This window comes from Megachile rotundata, chromosome 13 (genome assembly GCF_050947335.1).
Source record: "Megachile rotundata isolate GNS110a chromosome 13, iyMegRotu1, whole genome shotgun sequence".
NCBI classification, from domain to species: Eukaryota; Metazoa; Arthropoda; class Insecta; order Hymenoptera; family Megachilidae; genus Megachile; species Megachile rotundata.
In genome coordinates, this window is record NC_134995.1 from 14,624,512 (window position 1) to 14,647,920 (window position 23,409).

The window sequence follows — 23,409 nt, forward strand, 5'->3', positions numbered from 1 at the left end:
ATACTCTTAAAAATTTATTGTTTATTTGCATCTCAGTACATTTACAAATGATCAATGACCATATTAACGATTGAAAGTTTTATCTGTGCTCTAGCTTTTCTAGGAAGTCTATGCATATGAGGTGCAAGTTTACGTAAAAAATATTTAACTTCACTTCTAATTGGAAAAATTGTTCTACGCATTGTCCCTGAAACTTTTTTACGTAGTACAGGTTTTTCTTCCTTTGGGGACAAACATTCTACTTCTTCAAATTCACCATAAAATTGAGTTTCTTTTACATTTTCTTCCTCCTCTTCTTCTTCTACCTCCGCTTCTTCCTCTTCTTCTTCATCCAACACTTCTAATGTATGTGGTAAAATGACTTCTTCGTGTACTTCTAATTCTTCAGAAATCATTTTATTCTCTGTCTCTTCTGGAGACATTGGCAGAAACTCAACAAAATTTTTATCTGTATCTTGTTTGATCTGTTTTATTACTGGTAACGTAACAGATGTTGGACTATTTTTCATCCATATTTGTTGCTTTGACTCAACTTCATTAGAATTAGTAGAAGTATGTGTAATTTTAGTTCTAGTTTGCTTCTTGTTAACTTTCCCTGTCTTTTGTTGTTCTTGATCAGGAAGATCTATCTTAATTAATAAACCTGGAGGAATGCTAGATAAACTATGTACTGGAATAGGAGCACCTAAGTTTGATATGTCACCAGTAAATGGTAAGATCACTTTCTTTATGTTACCTTGAATATTATTTGTAATATTTGATGTAATATTATTTGCTATTGTTATGGGTTGGAGCTGATCTGTAAATTGGATTTTCCAATTCGAAGTAGGAGGAAGTGGTAATTTTCTTATCACACGATTTTCAATATTATTAGGATCTGGCCTTGGAATGTTAATAAGCGTTGGCCTTTTAGATTTCCCACGCTTTTTTGCAAGAGGAGTAGGCTTATTATCTACCTTTGGTTTTTTACTAGATACTAGGGGTCTCGAGAAACCTTGTTTCTTAATCCCTTTATTAGAATTAGTACAGTTAGATTCCTCAGATGCATCTTGTTCCTCTTCCATCTGCTCTGTTGAATTAGAGGAATTCAACTGTGATATATCCTTTATAGTTGGAACTGCATCACATGGTCCTATTTTATGAAAGTTTTGTCCTGTTTGAAAATGTTTTGAACACAGTACTAATTTTCTTATTTGATTCGGAGACATTTTCAATAAATCCTCTCTACCTAAAAACTGACACCATCTCAAACATCTTCCAATTTCATATGCAGGAAATGGATGGAATTTGTATCTCTCTATTTTGTTTCTTGGATCAGATCTTGATCTACCACAAGCAGCGCAAGCTTGACTTTCCAACACCGCAGCTGGTAAAGGGTCTAATTTCTTGTGTTTCTCTGGTGAGTTATATAATTTTGTTTCGGACACAAATTCCATAACATATTGCTCAGATTCATCCAATTCATCGGGATCACGAATATTAGGAACAGCATTGTCTACCAGTCTGCTTTTATATCCAGGCATAAATTGGGTACGGTCAAAATGTTTTGAACAAATATAACAAAATAAAATTTCTTTTCTTGTCAATCTGTAATATGAATCTACACCAACAAAGTCGAGCCATTTTAGACATCGAAATTCTTCGCCAGGAAAATGATGGAAAGTTATACCATTATAATCCGAAGCTGGAGGATCTCGACGAGAACAACCGCATAATACACAGGTTATGTTATATAAACTTTGTGTAGGATCATAAATAGAAGGTACTGCGGTACAATTTAATCTATCGAGATATTCGTTTACAAAATCTTTTTGTTCGAAATGCTTCGAACAAACCATTCGTTGAAGTAATTGTTTTTTCGTAAGTTTATATAAATCTTCGCGACAACAAAATTCAAGCCACTTTCTGCATCGAGGTTCGTCATTAACGGGAAATCCAAAAAACATATATTCTTCTTCTCTGTTATTTGGATTCATACGCGAACGTCCACATACGACACACGGATGTGGCATTTTTTTTACTTAATTTCTATTTCTATACTTTCGTCAAATAAACCATCTCATATTGTGGCCATATAATTTTCTAGAAAACCTTAATTTCAAATCAGAGGTTCTTTTCTGCTTGTATTATTCAATGCAGTTTTTAGATAATTGGAGTTAAATTATTTTTTCATAATCTTTCTGTATGCGATGTAACTTTATGATGTTTGAATAATAAGATTCAACGATAAGGTACAATAACCCCTTCATTCTTTTTTCGATTCTGCATAAATCTTATATGTTAAGGGTTTTCATGAAGTGCAGTAATATTAAGAAAGTTTAACAAATCAACATTTACTTTAAGACACTGTATCTTTATAAGCAAAAGTTAAAAAGTCACTTTCTTTACACTTTTGTTACACTTGTTGCATTTTTCTGAAAGTTCGTGAAAGGTTATGTTACTGTACTTTTACAGCGTCTTTTATATTCTCAACTTGGCAGTACACTAACCTACTATTCTAAAAAAAAATCTTTTGCTGTCAAAATAGTTTAATTGCAATAGAAAGGTACAAGAAATGGCAGAAAATTCTAATAATCCGTACGATATCAATGGACAACATTTTAATCCTGACATGTATTTTCAAAAATTATTAAAAGTAAGTTTACTCTTCTATTTTTATAATATTCTGTAATACTTGACTGCAGAAGACAATGTTATATCTTTTACAGGAATGTACACTGAAACAGATTATGGATCATAAAACAGAAATTATAAAAAATACTCAAACATTGCATTCTGACATGCAAACATTAGTGTATGAAAATTACAATAAGTTTATATCTGCCACGGATACAATTAGAAAGGTCAGTTAAATTTATACAAGCATAGTAATTAATTTATTATAATTTTACAACACATATAAAAATTTATTTGCCATTCAGATGAAGACTGATTTTAAAGAAATGGAGGAAAGTATGGATCTGTTGGCAAAAAATATGGATAGTATTACTTCTTTCTCGGAGCAAATTTCATCAACATTGCAAGGAACAAGACAACAAATTTCCAAGTTATCTTCGGTTCATGCTCTCTTGAAAAAGCTGCAATTTCTCTTCAAACTGCCTAGCAATCTGAAAGATAAAATGAACGAAGAAAATTATAGACAGGTTATTGTACATTTTGTATTATTAATTTAAATGTTTAATTTAATTCATACAGTAAATCATAGATGTATAAGGTACTTATCTGTTTCTAACTTTTATTAGGCAGTGCAGGATTACATTCATGCACAAAGAGTATTAAATCAATATGGCAATATGCCTTCCTTTCAAGGAATACAAAAGGATTGTGAAGATATTTTGGAGGAACTGAAGTCAAGGCTCAGGATGCAGTTTCACAAGCGAGATGCATCAACTAAATCTTTAGCTGAAAATGTAGATCTTTTACTGCAATTAAAGGAACCAGCCGATTCTTTATGTGCAGAATTTTTAACCCATGCAGATGGAAGACTGACAGAACAGTTAGACATTCTGAAAGATATGTGTGAAAATGATATTATAGAATTTGTGGATATGGCCAGTTCTGGATTTCTTAGTGATTTATGCCTTATTGTTGCATCTTACAACGATATGTTCATAAATAGACCTCCAACAGAAGATAACCAGTTCACGGACGATTTTGACACAAAAGCCATTGCACGTTTAAACAGTTTTATTATGAGAAATATGAAAAAGTATTTTGATCTTGTTGGGAAAAGAGTAGAAAATGTAGCTGATACAGCAGTATTAGTGCGAGCATTGGATAAATTTCACAGAAGGCTGCAGGCTATGAACATGCTGTGCAAAGAAACAGACTTTGCAAGGTAATAACACTTTTCAACGAAATTAACAAATTGGTGGACATACGCTAAAATTCATATTCTTATTTACTAGAATAGGTACGGACATTGTTGTTACCGCGGGTAGAAAACAATGTCGCAATCACTTGGATAATTTAAAGTCTCATCTAAACGAAGCACTCGTTAAAGTAAGACAAATATTAGCGACTAAAGTTTCTCAAGATGAAGATGGAAGTTTAGCCGAACTTCAGGCGTTACTTATCATGCCTTCTATCGAGAAAGTTAAAGGAATTTTACAAGACCTATTGGTTCGTTCATTATCCTTAACGTTTTCACTTAAAATCTTAATCATTTAACACCAAATATTACTTCAGGTATTCTTGCAACCCGACTTATCGTTTAACTTAAAAACACAATTTCTACAAAACTTTTGCGTGGATGAAGTTAGAGAAGGTCTAGTGGTTGGATTTCTACATCATTTAATGGCTACCGCGAGTGGATTCTGTTCTGGATCCGACATTCCAAAATTTCCACCTACTCTACTGCTGTTATTAAGCAAAATGTGTATCGAATACAAGGAGAATAATGTCAAATATTTGGTAAGATAAATATCTTAACCTTTCGAGTACAGAATTCAAAAGGTATATACTTGAATGAAATATATATTTTTAAATTGTTTAATTACAGCTTACTACCACCAATGATTTATTTAACATTGATCAATATACATCGGCTGGGAACGTAACCACTGACTCAGAGATATGCGAGAAGTTTCAAGAAGCAGCACAAAATCTACTGAATCATTATGTACGTATTCAAGGTTTGGCGGTATCACAAATGTTAAGAATATCGGTGGAGACAAGGGATTGGTTACACACGATCGAACCAAGAACAGTCAGATCCGTGATGAAGAGGGTCGTAGAAGATATAACAAAAATTGACACGCAAGTCGCTGCTTTGTACGACGATTCGGACGGGCAGGTTGACAGAAGCAGCGATAGCAGTAGGAAAACGCATAGGTACGAATTATCTTTACGCAGTGAGTAATAGTTTCGGTAAACTTTTTGTTTGTTTTAGCGTGAGTGTCTCGAGACATCACTACAGATCCAACTGGTCATCGTACACGCCCAGTCATATTGATTCTTCCTTGATGACGAATATCCACAAACTATTTTCCGAACGTATAGAGATATTTTCGTCGGTTCAATTTAACAAAGCCTCTATTTTAACCGGGATCATCAAGATCAGTTTAAAGGTAAAATACTTTTAGCAGATACGGTACCGTAATAGAAACAGGTGCTGTTCGAGCAGTTACAATGATAAAATAGCACAGTCATTATCCACTTTGCATCGTGAAGATACCTTTATTCTTCGTCCACTGCATACTACGCAACATACTTGGTTCATTTATCACTATCAAGAATCAACACTTGGCTCGAAACTAACAATAAAGATTCGTTTTCTTTGTTCATAGACTTTTTTGGAATGCGTCAGATTAAGAACATTCAGCAAATACGGTTTGCAACAAATTCAGGTCGACACCCATTACTTGCAGCTGTATTTATGGAGATTCGTCTCGGACGAAAAGTAAGTTTATACAAATATTTTTTGAAATTAGAATCTAACACGAAATTTTGTTCGCAGCGTTGTTCATTTTTTACTGGATGAAATACTTGGAAGCGCTGTACATAGATGTTTAGAACCAGTTTTAATGGAGCCGAGCGTCGTGGATATTATTTGCGAAAGGGCGAATAGCGAACCATTATCAATGTTAAATATGCGAATGACGTAGTAATATTATATTTATATGTTGTACAGTCTTTAGTATTATTACGTGTAAAGATTAAAGGTATTTATTGAATATTAATTGAAATATTATTGTAATCTACGATATAGATTATCCTGTACATTCTTCTAGGTTTTATCGTGCGAATATTTCGTTATCGATATTGTACATTCCATAAATAAATTTTCTACGAAATCTATCTCTAGACTAATCGTTGATTCGCATGATCGCCCACGTAGATCGAACACTATAGGGCTGAACCACAGTGTCAAAGTACTACCAACTCAAGTAACACGATAAACGACATACTTTCCTGTCCTTCCTTCTTCATCGATGCGATCTTTCGTCTCCTTTCCTTTGCCCTCCCCACCTATCTTGGATAAAATAAACTCATCAAACTCTTAGTAAGCTATAAAGAAGCAGGGTCAAATGATTCTAATACGTCTTAATTCTCTTCTACATTCTGTACTTTCGAACGCCATTATCTCGCCAAATTTGGTCGATTGTATTATTTCTGTTCTTGAATAATTGCCATGGTCTTGAATAAAAATTTTCATGCAAATCACAATACGTTTGTTGAGTCACGTACCATTAGAATAGTAAAGCGCTCAAAGTATCGTGTGTAATATCTGAAATAATTAGAATACACATATGGATTCTAATTATTTAGGAGTCGAATGACGTTTTTCATTAGAGAAGAGCAAATGGTACAAAAATCTTGGAACAATTATTGAAATAATTATTGAATTTCGTTATAATTTTTTTAAAGGACCCAATGCATTTAAATTGCATTTGAGTTTAAATCGGAGAATGTCGAAAAAACTGAACCGATGTTAGATCGATTCTTGTATATACGTGACGCACAAATGTGCAAAGAATAAATGGGACAAGAGTTTATGGTATACGGGGTTCGGTCGTACCCCCTTGGCAGTGGCTCGAGTTAATTCGAACTTCCTCTCGTTGGATGAGATTCATTCTCCGAGTATCCGGCGTAGGCCTACGCACAGCATTCTACCCAATTTAATAAACTCTTCTAAATTGCTCGACCGGGGCTATTCCCTCGTTCAATCATGAATTTTCCTTGGAAATCTAAGGAAAATTCGCTAAATTTCACTCCAGACGTGAACTTTAGCGAAGTTTACATTTACATTTACCTCGATCGTTATTAGCAAAATATTTGTATAACAAGGAAGAGCCATTGTTAAACTAATATAGTCTACATTTGAGCCACGAAACCGAAATAGCATGAGAACCGTAAGCTTCTATGTAGACCTAAAATGAGTCCAATATATATTCTTTGTGACATGAACAGCTACATCGTTGCTGAAGGCATCTGTGGCACACGTGATCTCGAAAAACACCTGTGCACGTGTGGCCTCTGTATTCTACGAGCTGGATTTCCAACGACATGCTCATTTTGACTTAAACCGCTGCCGTATAGATGTTGACGAGTAACGAAATCGTGGATCACTCGTGTACCAAAAGTAAAAACACCTTTCCGAAATAAAATACGAAACGAGGTATCGTTCGTACAACGGGTGAGTGCTATTTGTAACAACTGAAAGTGCCAGTGTGTTCTTCGCGAATAACATATGCGATGATCTTTAAATATGATCATAGATTCAACTTGTAAAAGCTCGTTATAATCAAGAAAGGAAGTTTGCATACTTTGTATTAAATATTACAGATTGTTTATTTATAATATATTGTTTTTAAGAAACGTGAATTTCTCATGGCAAGGGTATTCTGAGAGTTGAAGGAGAAAAATGAAGAACGGGAAATCGATTGACGTTTCGTTCAGACGAGACTGATCGAAAGTGGCCGTTCTAATCGGTGCACAATAGATCGCCGCTGATGGAAAAAGGCCACGTAACACAGGGATTGTATACTAATAAAAAGGTACGTACGAGGCGCGTGGCTTCGGTCGTTTTAAATCGGTAAAATGGACCCGCATGAGAAAATTGAGCGTGAATCTATCCGTGCAGGCTCCGTGCGACGATTATCACGAAATGACCGAACTATTCCTATGGCGCGGTTGGTGCTGCAGCACGCAACGCATTCGGTGCCATAGGGGCACATGGATCGCATACAATCGGCGAGTTGTCCTTTTCCTCCATTAAACTCTCTATACATGTATGACTACCGTCATTCTTCGTCAATTTGCACGGGCGAACCAGCTCACGGCCCTTCGACCAATTATTTACTCAACGAATTTCTAGCCTCGACGTTTGACGGTCGAGAAACATGCGCATGGAAAAACGACAACTTCGAAAAACTTCGACGATGATTCACCCAGATAACCAATTATTTTCACAGATAGACTTATTTGAATTCTTCGTTTATGCTGTTTACGGTTGATTTAAGATAAACGATACTGTTTAATGTTTGGAAGAACATAACGGCGGGTCAAGGTACGTAGAATATAACTTCGTAAATTTTTATAATCCATTTTCGAAAATAATAGAAGTTTTAAAATAATACATCGTGCGTAATTATAACACGAAAGATATAAAAGTACAACTACTTCATTTACAGAAAGATAATTCGAATCAACGAAGATATTTCGATTTGTGACCGTAATAATGGGCGGGAAAATAACGCGCTCGTTGCTACGTTCACAAATTAAACTATCTTCTCAACAGGTGTCTCGCGGAACATCGGTAAACTGAACAGCTACTCTATTAACGAATGACTTATTTATTTAGAACAAGTACGTTTCTTAGGTCACGATTTCGGTTATAAGTCGGAAGGGAAAGTAACCATGAAAAGCGATAAGAAATGTCGCATGACTAATGACTAGGAAAATTTGAACTTTAGTCCCATTCCGACATATATAATTCGGGTCTGGATTTCGTGCAACGCAGTCAGCGAGCAAATGCCAAGGATCGAAGAACGGAAGAAAAATTGTCTATCCACTTTAATTTGCCGATTTGTCTGATAAGTAGTAGTGCCGTAGGTGATGATCCAGTAATTCACCTCGGCACGATTACTTTTCATACAGACGCGTAACGACGACGGTGGTTTAAAGGCGCGATCAAAAGGGATCAATTGTATTCGTTCGATATTTCGATACGTCAGGTAACGGTTTTAGTATTAAATTTAGTACTCACAGAGCGTTGAAAAAGAACTCGAAGATGTACTGACCGATCAGAAGGTCCTTCTCGGTAATCCTTGCAACTTTGGGAACATATTTCTCTACTTCTTTGCAATACACACTGAATTGGAAGAGCATCTCTTGAATCAATCAGCATCATGGACGCTTCATCGTTCGAACCCACGATTCTCAATCGATGTACCACGGGCGTCGAATCAAAGTCGTTCAAGAAACACATTTATTAAATTTCGTAAAAATGTTATGTTAATATTCGTTTTAATTTTAGGCATATATTTAAACGTTACTGTTAATTTATCTTTGTACTACTTTATTATTAATAAAATTATTCGACATATACTCGTACTTCCCGAAAAACCGTTGTAACAATCGCAATTGCGAAAATGAAATTTGACAGAACGATTCGATATAATCGATTGTGCTTGAAATATCTCGAAATACTTCCTTCGGCATATTCGAATATTAGTAGTGATCGTATCTGATAGAATGTCGAGTATCGAGATCTCGTTCCACGTTAGATTGGCATTTCTGCTCATGCGCAGTTCGGTTTCGAATCGTATCTCGATACGGCGGGCTTATTGAATCGGTTGAAAAGCACTGTCAATAGAGAGAATGTAGCGGACGGTTGTGTCGTCAGCCGCGCGATTCAAATGGGGCGCGAAAGCGAGGCAATAAGGATTTGGTCAGTCGGTGAATGGTTTGATAACGAGCGATGGAAGGCAGGCACAGGGGAGACGCATATTGCCCGTCGGTTGGCCGACCATTCAGTGACGCGATTCTTCACTGTCCGGCACTGATTTCAATTGGTAAATTGATTTGGAACGATGGCAAGAGAGAAAAAAAGAGAGGATGGCGAGGTTAGTCAGGGGAGGAGAGATTTGGAGGCCATAGTATGCAGAAGACGATAAAGAAAGAAGGAAGCATGTACACCACCACCGTGACTGGGTGTACCGTCACACAGCACAGAAAACGATGGCGGTGGCAGTGGCAGTGCCTCTCTTGCGAACCGTTAATAGGTACTGAACGCTGGTTGAATGCTTAATGCACCGTGCTTCTAGGATTAAATTGACCAATCATTTCCCGCGCGGCAAGGAGCGGCCAATTACAGCGCTCGTCCGACTATATTAAGCCAATCAAGAACAGTTTATCGCTCAGTCGTCGGTCCGCTGTCGTGTCGCATGTGTAGTGCGCGTGTTTCTTTTTTTCCCAAACAAACGTAACTCTTGAAACAAACGACTCGCGTGAGAAGAAACGTCCATTCGGTACGAGTTTACCCGCGATTTTTGCCGGTTTCGACGAGATCGTTCAGTGCATAGATCAGGTTTTTCGATTTATCCTCGCCTAACGCCGCGCCGCAAACATGTCGTAAACGTTTGAAATTGTTGGATCAAGTTAGACGAACGGCAATTTGTTAAATTATAAAGAAGATTTGTGCGGGAACGCGCAGGAGGCACGTGGAAAAAGGGTTTTGAGCGGGAACACCTATTTTTCAACGTACGTTTCGTACGTATGGTAAAACTCATTCATTCCTAGTGACGTTTCGTATTTCACCCGTTCGAGATCATGTTTCTTGTGATTACCGTGCGTTTCCGTCAAAGACTTTTCATTGATCGATCGAACTCTAAATCGTTTTGCGCTCTTCGAAATCGAATCGAAATAAAATCAGTGCAGTGTTCGGAAGTCATTGGAAGAGATCCTAACGATTCCGAAGAACCGAATGCATCGTGTTATTACATTAATAACGACGGAAGAACGTATCAATGACCAGTAACGTTGAATAGAAGCTAAAGGTCATGAGATTTCCTTCGATTGTTCGGTCATGCTCGACACGATTACTTTTCGACGTTAAACATCGTGCAGGAATCTAATAACACGTACAGTTTTCAGTAATTGGTCCCGTAACGCTTCCTCGTTAAAAACGAGAAGAATAACATAGAGAATAATATAAAGGATCCTTCGTTTTATTTTGCTCATAAATACGTTCGCGATCACGCAAACAAGATAAATTCGTAACCACTGGAGTCACCTCCGATAAACGGATTTCATTATTAATACATTTTACGAGAAACATTTGTCGATCTCGCGGCAATTCTCATCGACGATCGGTCAGATTTCTATCCTCTTTCGATTGTTCGATAGAAAACGGTCTGCATGATCCTAACACGGATACACGATCCTCTCGTGGCTCGGTTTTCTTTCGCCCGCGAAGATACATAGCCTATTGCGTGCCCCTCAAAACTCGATTGATTCCAACTACATACTTGCGTATGTTTTTTCATACTCGGTTTACATTTGAAACGAGATCGCATGCGACCGCACATGTAACTTCGCAGAAGTATCGTTCTAACTTGACGCTTGACAAACAGATCGAAGTTTCGAGACATAAAAAAAGAAGGAAAATGTACCAACACGTTCCAAATGACTTTTGTATCGAATATTGGTCCGAAAACATAAAGGCACCCGGTATATGGTTCGCCTTTATCTTTGCGACTTCTTGACCCCAGCGCGAACGATAGTGTATAGAAACATGAGAGAACGCTTGTCCGAAGAAAGTCGAAGATCCTAGAATCGAAGTAGCATCGACGGAATAGACCTATCGACGCGAGAACTTTGAACGTGTAGGTTCAAAGCGGAAACGGTAACGTTGCCGAGAACCAAAGAGCTTATTCGCAGCTTCCTGTTGTTCGTTGCATCTTCTCTATCTAGGTCTTTGCTATCGTCGAGAATGACGCAATATTCATAAGCGAAAAATCGTGTCTATCGGGACGGTTACGGAAAAATCGTAAACTGTATCCTCATCTTGATACGAAAGATTCGCTGCTCTTAAAATAGAACAACGGTTTCGGTCGCGACAGCTCGGAGTTTTTCCTGGCACCGCGAGATTTTTTACCAACCGCATGCTGAACAAAATTTGTCAAAATATTGTTTCTCGTCGTGAACTCTAATCGCATATTTTTTATTGCGAACCCTCGAACACTTCTGCGAATTCCCTTTTTCGTTCCGTTCTGTCATCCACCCACAATTCGCGCATCGTTGCCTAATAAGTTGACGAGCTATTTCACGAACAGCCAGAGGGAGCCGACATTAACAGAAATTAACGTTAATTGGTCTACTGCCCCCTCTATCTCCGCACACCCTTCTCCCCCTCGAACGGTTCACGACTTCCCCCTTTCTGGAATTCTTTGCTCCTTTCTTCCGATCTTGTTACGTATTCGTTTTATCTTTCGCTTTCCTTTCGACGTACTTTTTTCCACTCGTACGTCGAACGACGAAAAAACGGAGCGAACGAACGCGCGCGCGCATTGTGCGTGCAAGATGCGTGGCAGAAGAAGAGGGCCACGCGTCCAGCTGAATCTGCAAGACCCGCCACATCTTCTAATAATCCTCTTTAGCTTACGGTGGATTTGCATTTTTAACTCGATGCTTCTGCAACGATCGGCGTTCGTTCTCTTCGCTCGGCGATCTGCGAAGAAAAAATTCGCTGGTTTCTATGTTTCAGTGAACCATCGAAGTTTCGAAGAAATCTATCCGAAAAAGTCCATCGACCTGCGACCACTGGCGAATGAATACGATGTTTGATGAAACGAGAAGCGTTATGCGGAGGGACGTAGACCGACGAAATCAAAGATTCGATTGTAGACTCCCTCTCTCTATCTCGAGCTCACGCATTTCCGTGCACGATATTAATATTCATGATGTTCGTTTCGTCGTACTTTCTCGAAATAACCAGGAAATAGCCAAAATTAGATACCGCGTTTGAAGGATTCATTTTTCTTTTCTTATATTTTGCAGGGAAACCGACTAACGAATCTGAATAAAGTCTAGTGATCCTCGATGAGAACGAGAACGCGATAACCGAAATCTTTGGAAACATGAACATTCTTTTCGTGGAATCGAATTTGTATGATTCGGAGCATCGCGAGGGCGGAAGCAACAGGTTTCAACGCAGCGTAACGCTGCTTCACGTCTGAAATTTCTCAGAGAGAAGGACACAAGGGAAGAAAGAACGGAGAGGCTGCAATAGTGGGCGACTTTAATGACTTCTCGAGGTCGCTTCAATGAGTACCACTGTGTGTCAACGCGTCATTATAGTGTGCGCGATATATAGTACACGGTACCACGTCCGGACTAATAACTATGACGTAGATTTTACTATTAGTACCGATTGATAATGGCTCTGCGATTATTTCCTTTCTTTTTATCATATTCGTACAATTTTAATATCACGAATGGAATAATGGTAGGAAAGACACGTTTCGGATAGGAATCTCTCTGTAGCGAGTTAACTTTTATAAACAGTGTAATTTAATTAGCTTAAAACTTCTATCCGTTTCGTGAAACGATTATAGCGTATTTGCAGTGAATGTGTCACGCAATATCTATGGGGATACCGTATTCTTCTGTCAATTATCTAATCTTGTGCTAAATTATAGCAAATCATACACACTTACGTTGCATTAAGATTTTCTTACGGGATAATTTCATTTGTTACAGCTTCAATCGTACTACCGTATAATATATTTCATGGAATTAATATGTGCTTGGATACATGAACGCTCCTGTAACCGTGAACAAGGCTGTTCATTGTTCAACGACCGGGAATAGACTTAATTGTGCAAGAACTAATACGCACATAATATTTTTTGTATTGTTAAATATAGAACGTATTCTGTGAACAATTATTAAACGATCAATTTTTTGCGATTTTCGTTTATTACAGAGATTCGAGGCAACGTGATATGCAGAGGGGATCGTCGGTAGAAGCTTAACGCGAAGATGAACCGCGATCGATAGAAGATAAATCCTGTCCTGTTCCTAAGTACTAGTGCCGCAGGAGTGATTAGGTTGGGTTAGAAATTGCCATATCTCCTGCTGCTCAAGTGCTTATCAATGGGTCGGGACGCACATCCACTTCTGGCATCATATATTTACATTTGTACTGAAATATCCGAATAATGTTGTATCATTATTTACGTGTAATGAAAATATCACCCAAATTGTTCAAACAAAATGATATACTAATTGTTTATAGTAAAGTATAAAATTGTTCTTTGTAAAACACGAAAAAAAAAGTAATGCGCTTGGAGGAGCTGGGATTTGAACCCAGGACTTTCAGCATGCGAAGCAGACACTCTACCACTGAGTTACACCCCCAGTTGGTTACAACCTCTTCCAGTAGATATAAGTAGCGTGTAATTTATAATTTTATAAAAATAAAACTTCAAAGTTTATTCTACTGTATATTAAAGAAGGCGAAGTCGTATGTTTTATTAGTCTTATACTTGCAAATTAAACATTGTATTATTATGGTCAAGAATGTATATGTACGAAATACAAAATAATAATAAAAATCGATTAAATAAAAATACAAATTTGTTATGATTATATTTATTATCGCATTGACATCATAGACGTAATCGAGATTTATGTTATATGTATATTTTGTTCGAAACATTATCGTGATTGGGACATAATAAATAAAGATACATTTCATTAATATTAATACTATCTGCTGAAATATATTACATGCACTGTTTACGATATTTCAATTACATACAAGCGCTATCAAATCAAAACAGAGTGCATATGGAGAAGGGGATGGATGTAATGAATTTGGTTCGATTTTGTAACCCTCGGTAAGGGTTAAATATTTTTAAGCTGCATGATATGTTACAGTTAATGTATTGTTTTTCATTACATCATCAATGAGCATACTTTTCAAAGTAGCAGATAGAAAGTGAAGATAGATCAAAAGTCAGCCGATAATGTAAAGAAATATTTGATAGGAAAATAGTGATATTAGAAAAAGGAATAGATGAGACAACTGGACGCAAATATTGAAACTTGCGCGTTATAGTTTTGGCGCTTTAGTCGCTTTGCCAATTGTACGTTTAGATACTAGAGATAAGTACGGTTCTACCAGGTTCTACTGATGTCGCAACGATTCAATCTAACCTCCGAAAAAAACTAGCAGCGTCCTACTCGAAGTAACTGTCAGTTCACGGTACGTCATCACAAAACGATTCGATTAAGGTTATTTCGTGTATAATCTACTTGTATTAGTTCGTCAACCGATTAGGTTTGTTCAATGTTTATTAATATTTCATAGTTGATTACTTCCAGTTTATTTAACTATTTTACACTTTTAGCAAATTCACGTCTGCGACACATGGCTAACAGATCGTTGTTAGATGGTAAATCATAAAAACTTGAGTACGTCGAAGCCAAGGATAAGAATAGTGTCTCAATCGAAGAATTGGAACGGTATTCGCCACGGCTTTCACAGAGATGGTTGGATTGGCGGGCGGGGGAGGTCATCTGTATCCCTCGCCCCCAATGCAACCTAATCCAGAATGTAAGTTCTGATAATGTTATTTTGTGTAAATGTTCAAAATGTTCATATTTCTTTTGTACACCGTTAATACTTATTTATTATACAACATAAATACCTATGTATAGTGAGAGAAATGACAGGAATCGCTCCTAGTGCCCCGACTAGTGCGGATGCTTGTTTAAGTATAGTGCATTCGCTCATGTGCCACCGTCAAGGTGGTGAAAGCGAGGGATTTAGCAAACGTGCCATTGAATCTTTGGTCAAAAAACTTAAAGTAAGCACTACTCTTTGAACAAATTTGTTGCACGAAGAAACACGATTGCAAACTGTAAAACAAATAATATTTTTATTTTTTAGGAAAAAAGAGATGAATTAGATAGCTTAATAACAGCTATTACTACAAATGGAGCACATCCCAGTAAATGTGTCACGATACAGAGAACTCTCGATGGTAGGCTACAAGTTGCTGGTCGTAAGGGTTTTCCACATGTTATTTATGCACGAATTTGGAGATGGCCAGATTTACACAAGAACGAATTAAAACACGTCAAATACTGCCAATTTGCTTTTGACTTAAAATGTGATTCTGTATGTGTAAATCCATATCACTATGAAAGAGTTGTATCTCCTGGCATAGGTATGTTATGAGATGTATTTTTTTGCTTAATTTCATAAAAACGTCATATGCTTTGATCAATATTTTTTCATTACATTGTTTCTTTGCAAAGCTTCTGTGAATTCATTTGTAGCACCATAAGTGTAAATGATTTATTGTTGTGGCCTTGGTGTATGATGGAATGGGTTGGTTTCCCCGCACAGACCCGTTCTTTACAGACCTATCTGGGCTGACTCTGCAATCGGGAGTAGGCGTGGGACCAGGTAGATTGGTCAAAGATGAATACTCGGTTGGTGGTGGAGGAAGTGCAGCAGCTGGGGCAGTAGGAAGCGCAATGGATGTTGATGGAGAAATGAACCAAACTATTCAACATCATCCACCTGCTCAACCCACCTCATCCAATAATGCTCAACCCTCTCAGCAAAGCTTTATACCAGGCTTAGCACCGCCTAATCCAAGTAAGTAAAATTCCTTACTTATTTCTTAGAAAGTTTAATTGTTTGTTCTAAGAATTTTGTATCATGATAATAATTTATTATCTGATAAGAATGGATGTATTTGTGATTTAAAAATGTTAAAATGTTTTTTGTACTGTTTCTGTAATTTGGATGATAAATGTTTTATGTAAGATGTACTTTGATTTATTTAAACAAAAGGCATGTGTATGTAATTTAAGATTTTATGATATTAAACAATGCACCAAAAAGTACAAATAAAAGAAAGCTTTGTTATCGCAATATTAGAAAAAAATTTTATTATTTTCTTGCAAATTTTTAAGTAGAAATGCTTTAGTCTGTATTACTTTTCATTGCTAGTTTAATTTCATTTTAGCTTTATTCTTTCTTTTTTCCTTTTGTTGTTTGACACAGCTAGTGGTGAGGGTGTGTTTGGCAGTAATGGGGGTGGGAATAATAATGGTAACCCACACAATAAGTTGGATGAGAATAATTGCCCCAGGCAAACCTGGATTCCTACACCTCATCATCCTACAACACGTAACATTCATCATCGTACGTATATAATAGAATGCTTTCATACATTTTTATTATTTCTTATCTATTTGCTGGTTACTTTTTGTTGCTTTATGCCGAATTTGTTAAAATCTAGAGAAATTTTACATATAATTACTTTCAGAAACTATGGACAGAGTTTGAGTATAATTGAAATTTAATGTTTTGTTGTCTATATTGTGTACGATTTACGTTTAATTTTGCAGCAGTAGTACATCCAATGAGTCACACCGTAGGTAGCCAACAGCAGTCATTGAGTACATCTGGCGGAGGTAATGGTGCACAAATGCTGAGTCCTACTCAGGGACAATCTACTGAAACATTTTATGGAACTAATACCCCTCCTCAAGACCTTAATCAACCACCGACCGTCGATGCATTAGCGGCGTCCTTAGGTATGTTGTTCTACTGTATAAAACTGCTCAGAATATGAATTGAACTGGAAATTAATGTTTTTACTAGGAGAAGGTCAAAGTTCTCCTGTATCACCTGTGCACCTTCATCATCCAAATGGATTTCCAGTGGGCACAGCTTCTTATAATTCAGGGGCACCACAATGGACTGGGGCTAATACTCTTACATATACACAAAGCATGCAGCCTCCAGATCATAGGCATCTTCATCCGACCTCTTTCTGTGAGTTAATATTACGAAAAATATACTGAATTTTTTTACGAATTTTATCATTTATATTTTCAATAGGGGGTGGTCATGGAGGTGAAGTGGGTGGAAATATTGGTGGTTTACTTTCTACGCAGCCAGCGCCAGAATACTGGTGTTCCGTTGGCTATTTCGAATTAGATACTCAAGTAGGAGAAACATTTAAAGTAAGCAGTGGTTGCCCTACCGTAACAGTCGATGGATACGTTGATCCGAGCGGTGGTAATAGATTTTGCCTAGGTGCATTGAGTAATGTACACAGAACAGAACAAAGTGAAAAGGCGCGACTTCATATAGGTATAACTAGTTATACTTTTTCTTCACTTTTGGCAACGACACTTAGTTAATAGAGTTATTAATCTTTCAGGAAAGGGAGTTGTGTTAGATTTAAGGGGTGAAGGAGATGTTTGGTTAAGATGCCAAAGTGAACATAGTGTCTTTGTACAGTCTTACTATTTAGACAGAGAAGCAGGTCGTGCACCCGGTGATGCCGTACATAAAATTTATCCTTCTGCATATATTAAGGTCTTTGATTTACGACAGTGTCATAAACAAATGAGAGGACAGGCTGCTACTGCTCAAGCTGCAGCTGCAGCCCAAGCTGCTGCTGTAGCAGGACATTTAACGCATGGAGCACCTATTACTAAAAGTTTGTCATTAGTTTTTCTAATTGCCAATACAATAATTTCATAGATATTTCATTAATTGTATGATATAATATAGGTCTTAGCGCAGCAGCAGGAATAGGCGTAGATGATCTCCGGCGACTTTGTATTTTACGTTTAAGTTTTGTAAAAGGTTGGGGTCCCGACTATCCCCGACAAAGTATAAAAGAAACTCCGTGTTGGATAGAGGTACGTACAATTTGATTTAATTTTATATTTTTTATCATTAGTTTTTGTAACAAATAAAAAATAAATAAGTTATACGTATATTTGATCTAGGTACACTTACACAGAGCTCTTCAGTTACTGGACGAAGTTTTACATACTATGCCAATAGATGGTCCGCGGGGAATTGAATAATTTTATTTTATTTTGAATAATACAAATGTTACAAAAAAGACATCACATTGCTACAAATTCTGCGTCAAGTGTGCAAAATATATAAAATGCGTACACACAGATACGATACAAAGTGTTGAATTGGACGACGACGATGCGAATATAAAGTTCAAATTGAGATTTTCGCTGAAATTTTTTATGTATTTTACACACGTGATTTGCGCGTAGAATGGAATAATGTGTGCCACGGCCTTGCATTACCGTCAACGTACAAACGTCATGCAAAGGAGATATTATTTTTGTTTATGAAAACTTATTTTTTAAAAAGATGGAAGCAGATCTGCAAAGAAAAAGCGAAGGTAGGATGAAAGACTTATATTTTAATAGGCAGCCAATATCTGATTTAAGGGAAAAGATACATTTTCATGGCATGGTTCGATGAGCTCAGCAAAATGCGTGGGTAAAACGTGATACTTTCGGAAACATTAATAGTCATAATCTCGTTTTTTGAGATTAGCTTTGTAAGATAGCTTAACTGACATACATCCTACTTAAAGAATGATAAAATACAATGTTTATGTTGAGTATAACAAGTGAACAAATGGATTATATTTATGCATAGTAGGAAGGTTTCCTGATAAAACAGTATATTTCAAAGTACTGTCAGTAAACGATTAGTATATGTAAGTATTAATATAAATATTGTATAAGCCATTCTATAAATCTATAGTATCAGAGAAGTAATGATGGTATACAATCAGAAGAAAAAGTTAACGAAAGATGTTTGCATAGTTAAACATCAATGGGAGCAATTGAATAGTTAAAAAGATACATTGGTTATACTGACAGTAATTTGATATTGTGCTGTTGGAATAACCTTCTATGTTATCTGTTTTATACTTTACAACCAAAAATCATGACATACTTGCAATATTGGGTTCACGATGATATCGCATATGTTTTGTTCTTTTTATCAGTACTTTTTCGGTAAGAATATAAATTAATTCTGTAGTTAGTATTATTATAATTATTAGTATTGGTGTTGGAGGCGAGACAAATATGAAGTCCTTAAAACATGATACGATCTTGTTCTTTTAGAAATCAAACGAGAACTGATCATGTTTTTACACGAATTTTAATTTACTTATCTCTCCTCCAGTCAACCACAATGTTACTACTATTACCATGTAGTACTTGTTGAATAATTATACTTACTGTTTACCAACCATTTTATTATTCTATATTCGTACAAAATATTCTTATATATATATATGCTATATTTGATAATATCATACAGAGAAAAAGTTGACCAAATTTTATACCTATCCGTATATACATATATATACATATATATCTGCGCATATGTATATGTACGCATACTGAAATTATGTTGTCTTTATTTACTTTTAGGTAAAGTGAAAAGTTTACTGCTTGTTTTTACTAATTGATGCATATTATAGTATTCTGAATTTTTGCTTCTTTGTTGTCATTAAGTAGAGATTATTTAGCTGTTTGTGTTCATGTTGTCCTTGCATTTCTTACATTGCACTTAATCAAGATCAGTCTCATTGATACGAGCGCCAGTGGGATTCTGTACATATAAGCATGTATTATGAGCAAAAATCTGAGTTATTCTTGATTAAGTAAGCATTCAGTTATTTCGAGATGCTTTATTCTCATTATGTAAAGTTATGTATTATGTTGAGTGACAGACACAAGGTTGAAAAAGAATTAATGTAATAACATCGTTTAAAAGACACAATTTAAAGAAGAAGGAAGATAAAGAAGACAAATGAAAAAAGTTGTATAATAACAAAAAGATGTGCATTTGTTAATGAATAACAAAATGGAGAGTAATGTTATTAATTAAATTTTTGCAAAATCTGTATTTTAACGATAAAACACATGATGCAATGTTTTATCATTTTTTTTGTTTATACCAAACAAAGGATACAGAGCTCAAATAAAAAGGAAAAGTCGTGTTTAAGCATACTTATCGCCAAGTTCGCTTTAGAAATACATGTGCCATCATTTTCATACATACCACACATAAAATAACAAACGGAAGTAAAAACTTTTATAAATTCTATATTTTTACCAAGTTCATAAAATACAGATGCAACACATGTTTAAATTGTGGTGCTTCAGTACGTCCTACATCAATAGATTTTACAAGATTTAGAAACAAATTTTGTATATCTACGATTAAGCTGAATTAATTTTACATGAGAATATAAGATGCACTGCAAAAAACTGATACATTTAAAACCAATAGTAGCATTCACAAGTAGGGTATAAGATAAGTAAAAAGTAGGCGTGTGAAATAGAACCCAAAGCTCAGAAATTTTACAATGAAAATCGTTTTGCTAACGTGTTCATACGATACTTTAATGATGCCCCCAAACAATAGTTTCATACATATATTAGAATCAGTATCAAAGTGCAATAGCTCTTTTTCATGTCAAAGATACCATAGTTGATAGTTATAAAAGTAATGAAATGCCTACGATACTTATGTTAACGATCGAAAAATGACAATGGTAATTTAATAACAAATATCATGATTATTGCTTTCCTTTGCACTTTTTTCAAAGTAATGTATACAGCATAAATTGCTACCTTAGAAGTTTACCAATTCGTTTTGTGACTATGACAAGGTCTATGCTTATACCATTTAATATTTTAATACTTAATTTTACCGTTCAATATTTAAATCATGTAAAAGAGTTTGTTATATTTATTTGATCATTGCCGATTGTGTTAAACGTAGCATTGTATTTTCATACAAAGCTTCGTTATTAATTGTAGATTTTTAAATTCAAAGAGTTGTTCTTAAATTTTAGGAACATATACACACAAACACGTACAATAAATATCAGAATAGAAATATACCATTAACATTGCTATTCATATAATTTGAGATAATTACATGTAAAAGAACAGATGTCTACTGTTTTTCTACATTTTATAATTGAACTAAAATATTACTTCTATTAAACGCGTTTGTTCATTTTCTGAAATATCTGAATATTTGAAATGTTTAAACTTTGAAGTTTACTTATAAAACCATAATGATCTAATTACGATCGTTTTTCTTTTTCTAAACAAATTGTGTATGTTTAAACCAAAGATATTCCGATAATACGATTACACCATAATATGTTAAAAATATGTATGAAATGTAAAAGTAATTATTCTTAACAAATATGTCGCAATACATAATGCAAGTAGAATCGTGTATAAACATTTTAATCATGCGTTCGAACACAATCTCATTCAGGTATAGATTTTCATGGTGTTGAAGTTACGATATCTCAGTGAATACTACAAAAATAAGCATCATACGAATTAATATCTGTGATTATCGTCGATGCAGGCAAATAATACTATTATATAATTTTTACTCGCAAAACATTTATGTGCGTTTGTAAAACTGTATGACGATAATACATTAATTAGATTGTTAAAATAACATTTGTGCACTTATGTTGCACGGTGTGTAAGGTACAACAATATGGAGAAACAGGTTGAAGAATTAAAAAATAATTAATCCCTGTGTACCATATTGTGAAGCGTATATGCTTACCAAACTTGAATGAATGTGTTTACAAACTTTTTGTTATTGTACATTATAAAATACATTACAGTATATATGATCATTTTCAATAAACATATTCTGTGAATTAGAACAATTTATTAAATTAAATTTGATAGTAATGAAGTAAATATACAAATATAATTGCAAAGTTGTCACATTTATTGAATCAAACTACTTATCAAGACATAGGTAATTACACAATATCTTTTATTTAATTCATTACATTTGATGAAACAGAGTTTTCAGGAATATTCTTATGAAATCGTCCCTTAGGATCAAGTGCAGCATTGTGATCTACGATAGTTTTTAATGCATTTTCAATAGCTTCATCTATATTTTCGCGAGTAATAAATGTTGGGGCTTCTTCTTTTGCCTTCTTAACTTGTGTATCTATTAACTCTTGAAGTTTCAATTCCCTTTCTTCTTTTGCCTTTACTTTTTCCCTAATTTCTTCTTTACGTTGTTTTCTTTCTTTCGCTAATCTCTGCTCTCGTAATGCAGCTACATGTTCATTCCATCTGTCATTTATGTAACTGGACATTTCAAAATCTTTTTTTATATTATTTTCTATAACCTGTGTATCTAAACATTGTATACTATCCCTGTATTTTATATGAAAATATTTTCTGAAACAAACATATCATGTCATCTTATGTACTATAATTATATTACAAATAGTATTATTAATAACATACAATAAAGAGTTACACTGTGTTCTGTAATTATTAAACAAACGTTTAAGTTCACGCATTTCATCTTCAGGTAAGTGTTTTTTTTGCGGTACTCTAAATAATTTACTTTTTGCTGTTGGTAACCAAATCGGTTTTCTCTTCCATCGTACACTTTGAATTTGAGTTCCATTAAATGTTAAACAATCATAAGCATTCAAGTTTCGGATTGTTAAAACATTTAATCCTACTGTCATTGATCTCATCATTGTTGAAAATTTATATATTTCTAGTTTTATATTTTACCACGATTAAAGTACGATGTTTAACTTATTATTAACAGAAAGACTAATGATTTAAATATATTGTTTTGAACATTTTTCTATCTGAATTGCGATTGAAATTATTTTCAGGTTAGGAACAAATTGATATATACGAGAAAATGTATCTTCAGATTTCTGTTTTATCTAGATACTTTTCTTGTATCGAGCGACATCCATGAAGCATTTCGTAAATTAATATCGATTCAGTGATGGTATCGAACATTTAAATTTATCGCATTCTTTTTAAAATAATCAAAAGTTACATCACTTGCTTAAAGCATACAACGCTTATCCAGAAAAAAAGTATTCTCAATGTGATAAATTAAAATAATGTACAAGTTTTACAATTGTATTAATAATGAAATTTTCAAAAACGAATGTATTAAAAGAACTTATTGAAAACATAAATGTATTCATTCCATAAGCGAAGTTGCCTATAATAATTTTAAAGCTATACTGGTTCAGTTTTTTTCTTTTGATTGTG

The 23,409-nt window shown here is 35.1% G+C and overlaps 4 protein-coding genes, 2 long non-coding RNA genes and 1 other non-coding gene across 17 annotated transcripts; 3 read left to right on the forward strand and 4 right to left on the reverse strand.

Annotated features, from left to right (window-relative positions):
* Position 1: 1 nt before the first annotated feature.
* Positions 2 to 2,012, reverse strand: LOC100879855 (uncharacterized). Its single transcript, XM_003704717.3, has one exon. The coding sequence runs from the start codon at positions 2,010 to 2,012 to the stop codon at positions 42 to 44; it is 1,971 nt and encodes a 656-aa protein (XP_003704765.1). The 3' UTR covers positions 2 to 41.
* Positions 2,013 to 2,498: 486 nt separating this feature from the next.
* On the forward strand, positions 2,499 to 5,799 carry Vps51 (vacuolar protein sorting 51). The gene is made up of 10 exons (XM_003704698.3): positions 2,499 to 2,635; positions 2,709 to 2,843; positions 2,922 to 3,143; positions 3,243 to 3,838; positions 3,909 to 4,122; positions 4,189 to 4,413; positions 4,502 to 4,833; positions 4,892 to 5,069; positions 5,289 to 5,401; positions 5,459 to 5,799. Exons 1-10 carry the CDS (start codon positions 2,555 to 2,557, stop codon positions 5,604 to 5,606), a joined length of 2,244 nt encoding a protein of 747 aa, XP_003704746.2. The 5' UTR covers positions 2,499 to 2,554; the 3' UTR covers positions 5,607 to 5,799.
* On the reverse strand, positions 2,967 to 9,527 carry LOC143265632 (uncharacterized). 4 transcript variants are annotated; one of them, XR_013040269.1, is made up of 3 exons: positions 8,745 to 9,521; positions 5,910 to 5,970; positions 2,994 to 3,107 (listed from the first exon to the last, which is right to left on the reverse strand). It is a non-coding gene; the product is annotated as an uncharacterized LOC143265632 (long non-coding RNA). The 4 variants fall into 4 exon arrangements; XR_013040271.1 differs by lacking the exon at positions 5,910 to 5,970 and having other exon boundaries at positions 2,967 to 3,107; positions 8,711 to 9,513; XR_013040270.1 differs by lacking the exons at positions 5,910 to 5,970; positions 8,745 to 9,521 and adding an exon at positions 7,508 to 8,502 and having other exon boundaries at positions 2,969 to 3,107.
* Positions 9,528 to 9,856: 329 nt separating this feature from the next.
* LOC143265634 (uncharacterized) lies at positions 9,857 to 14,084 on the forward strand. The gene is made up of 2 exons (XR_013040273.1): positions 9,857 to 12,409; positions 12,505 to 14,084. It is a non-coding gene; the product is annotated as an uncharacterized LOC143265634 (long non-coding RNA).
* On the reverse strand, positions 13,795 to 13,866 carry TRNAA-CGC (transfer RNA alanine (anticodon CGC)). The gene has a single exon. It is a non-coding gene; the product is annotated as a tRNA-Ala (tRNA).
* Positions 14,085 to 14,393: 309 nt separating the features above from the next.
* Positions 14,394 to 22,560, forward strand: Med (Smad/Smad4 homolog Medea). Of its 8 annotated transcripts, none has more exons than XM_076538829.1 (12): positions 14,394 to 14,791; positions 14,862 to 15,067; positions 15,172 to 15,320; positions 15,404 to 15,683; positions 15,866 to 16,120; positions 16,532 to 16,672; positions 16,909 to 17,067; positions 17,135 to 17,308; positions 17,375 to 17,629; positions 17,700 to 17,981; positions 18,056 to 18,186; positions 18,277 to 22,560. In XM_076538829.1, the coding sequence occupies exons 2-12, from the start codon at positions 15,001 to 15,003 to the stop codon at positions 18,355 to 18,357; spliced, it is 1,974 nt and encodes a 657-aa protein (XP_076394944.1). In that variant the 5' UTR covers positions 14,394 to 14,791; positions 14,862 to 15,000; the 3' UTR covers positions 18,358 to 22,560. The 8 variants fall into 8 exon arrangements, with proteins under 8 accessions (XP_076394944.1, XP_012143936.1, XP_076394945.1 ...); XM_012288546.2 differs by having other exon boundaries at positions 14,395 to 14,791; positions 16,882 to 17,067; XM_012288547.2 differs by having other exon boundaries at positions 14,407 to 14,791; positions 15,881 to 16,120; positions 16,879 to 17,067.
* mRpS26 (mitochondrial ribosomal protein S26) lies at positions 22,073 to 23,075 on the reverse strand. The gene is made up of 2 exons (XM_003704719.3): positions 22,630 to 23,075; positions 22,073 to 22,560 (listed from the first exon to the last, which is right to left on the reverse strand). Exons 1-2 carry the CDS (start codon positions 22,869 to 22,871, stop codon positions 22,146 to 22,148), a joined length of 657 nt encoding a protein of 218 aa, XP_003704767.1. The 5' UTR covers positions 22,872 to 23,075; the 3' UTR covers positions 22,073 to 22,145.
* Between the last annotated feature and the right edge of the window lie 334 nt (positions 23,076 to 23,409).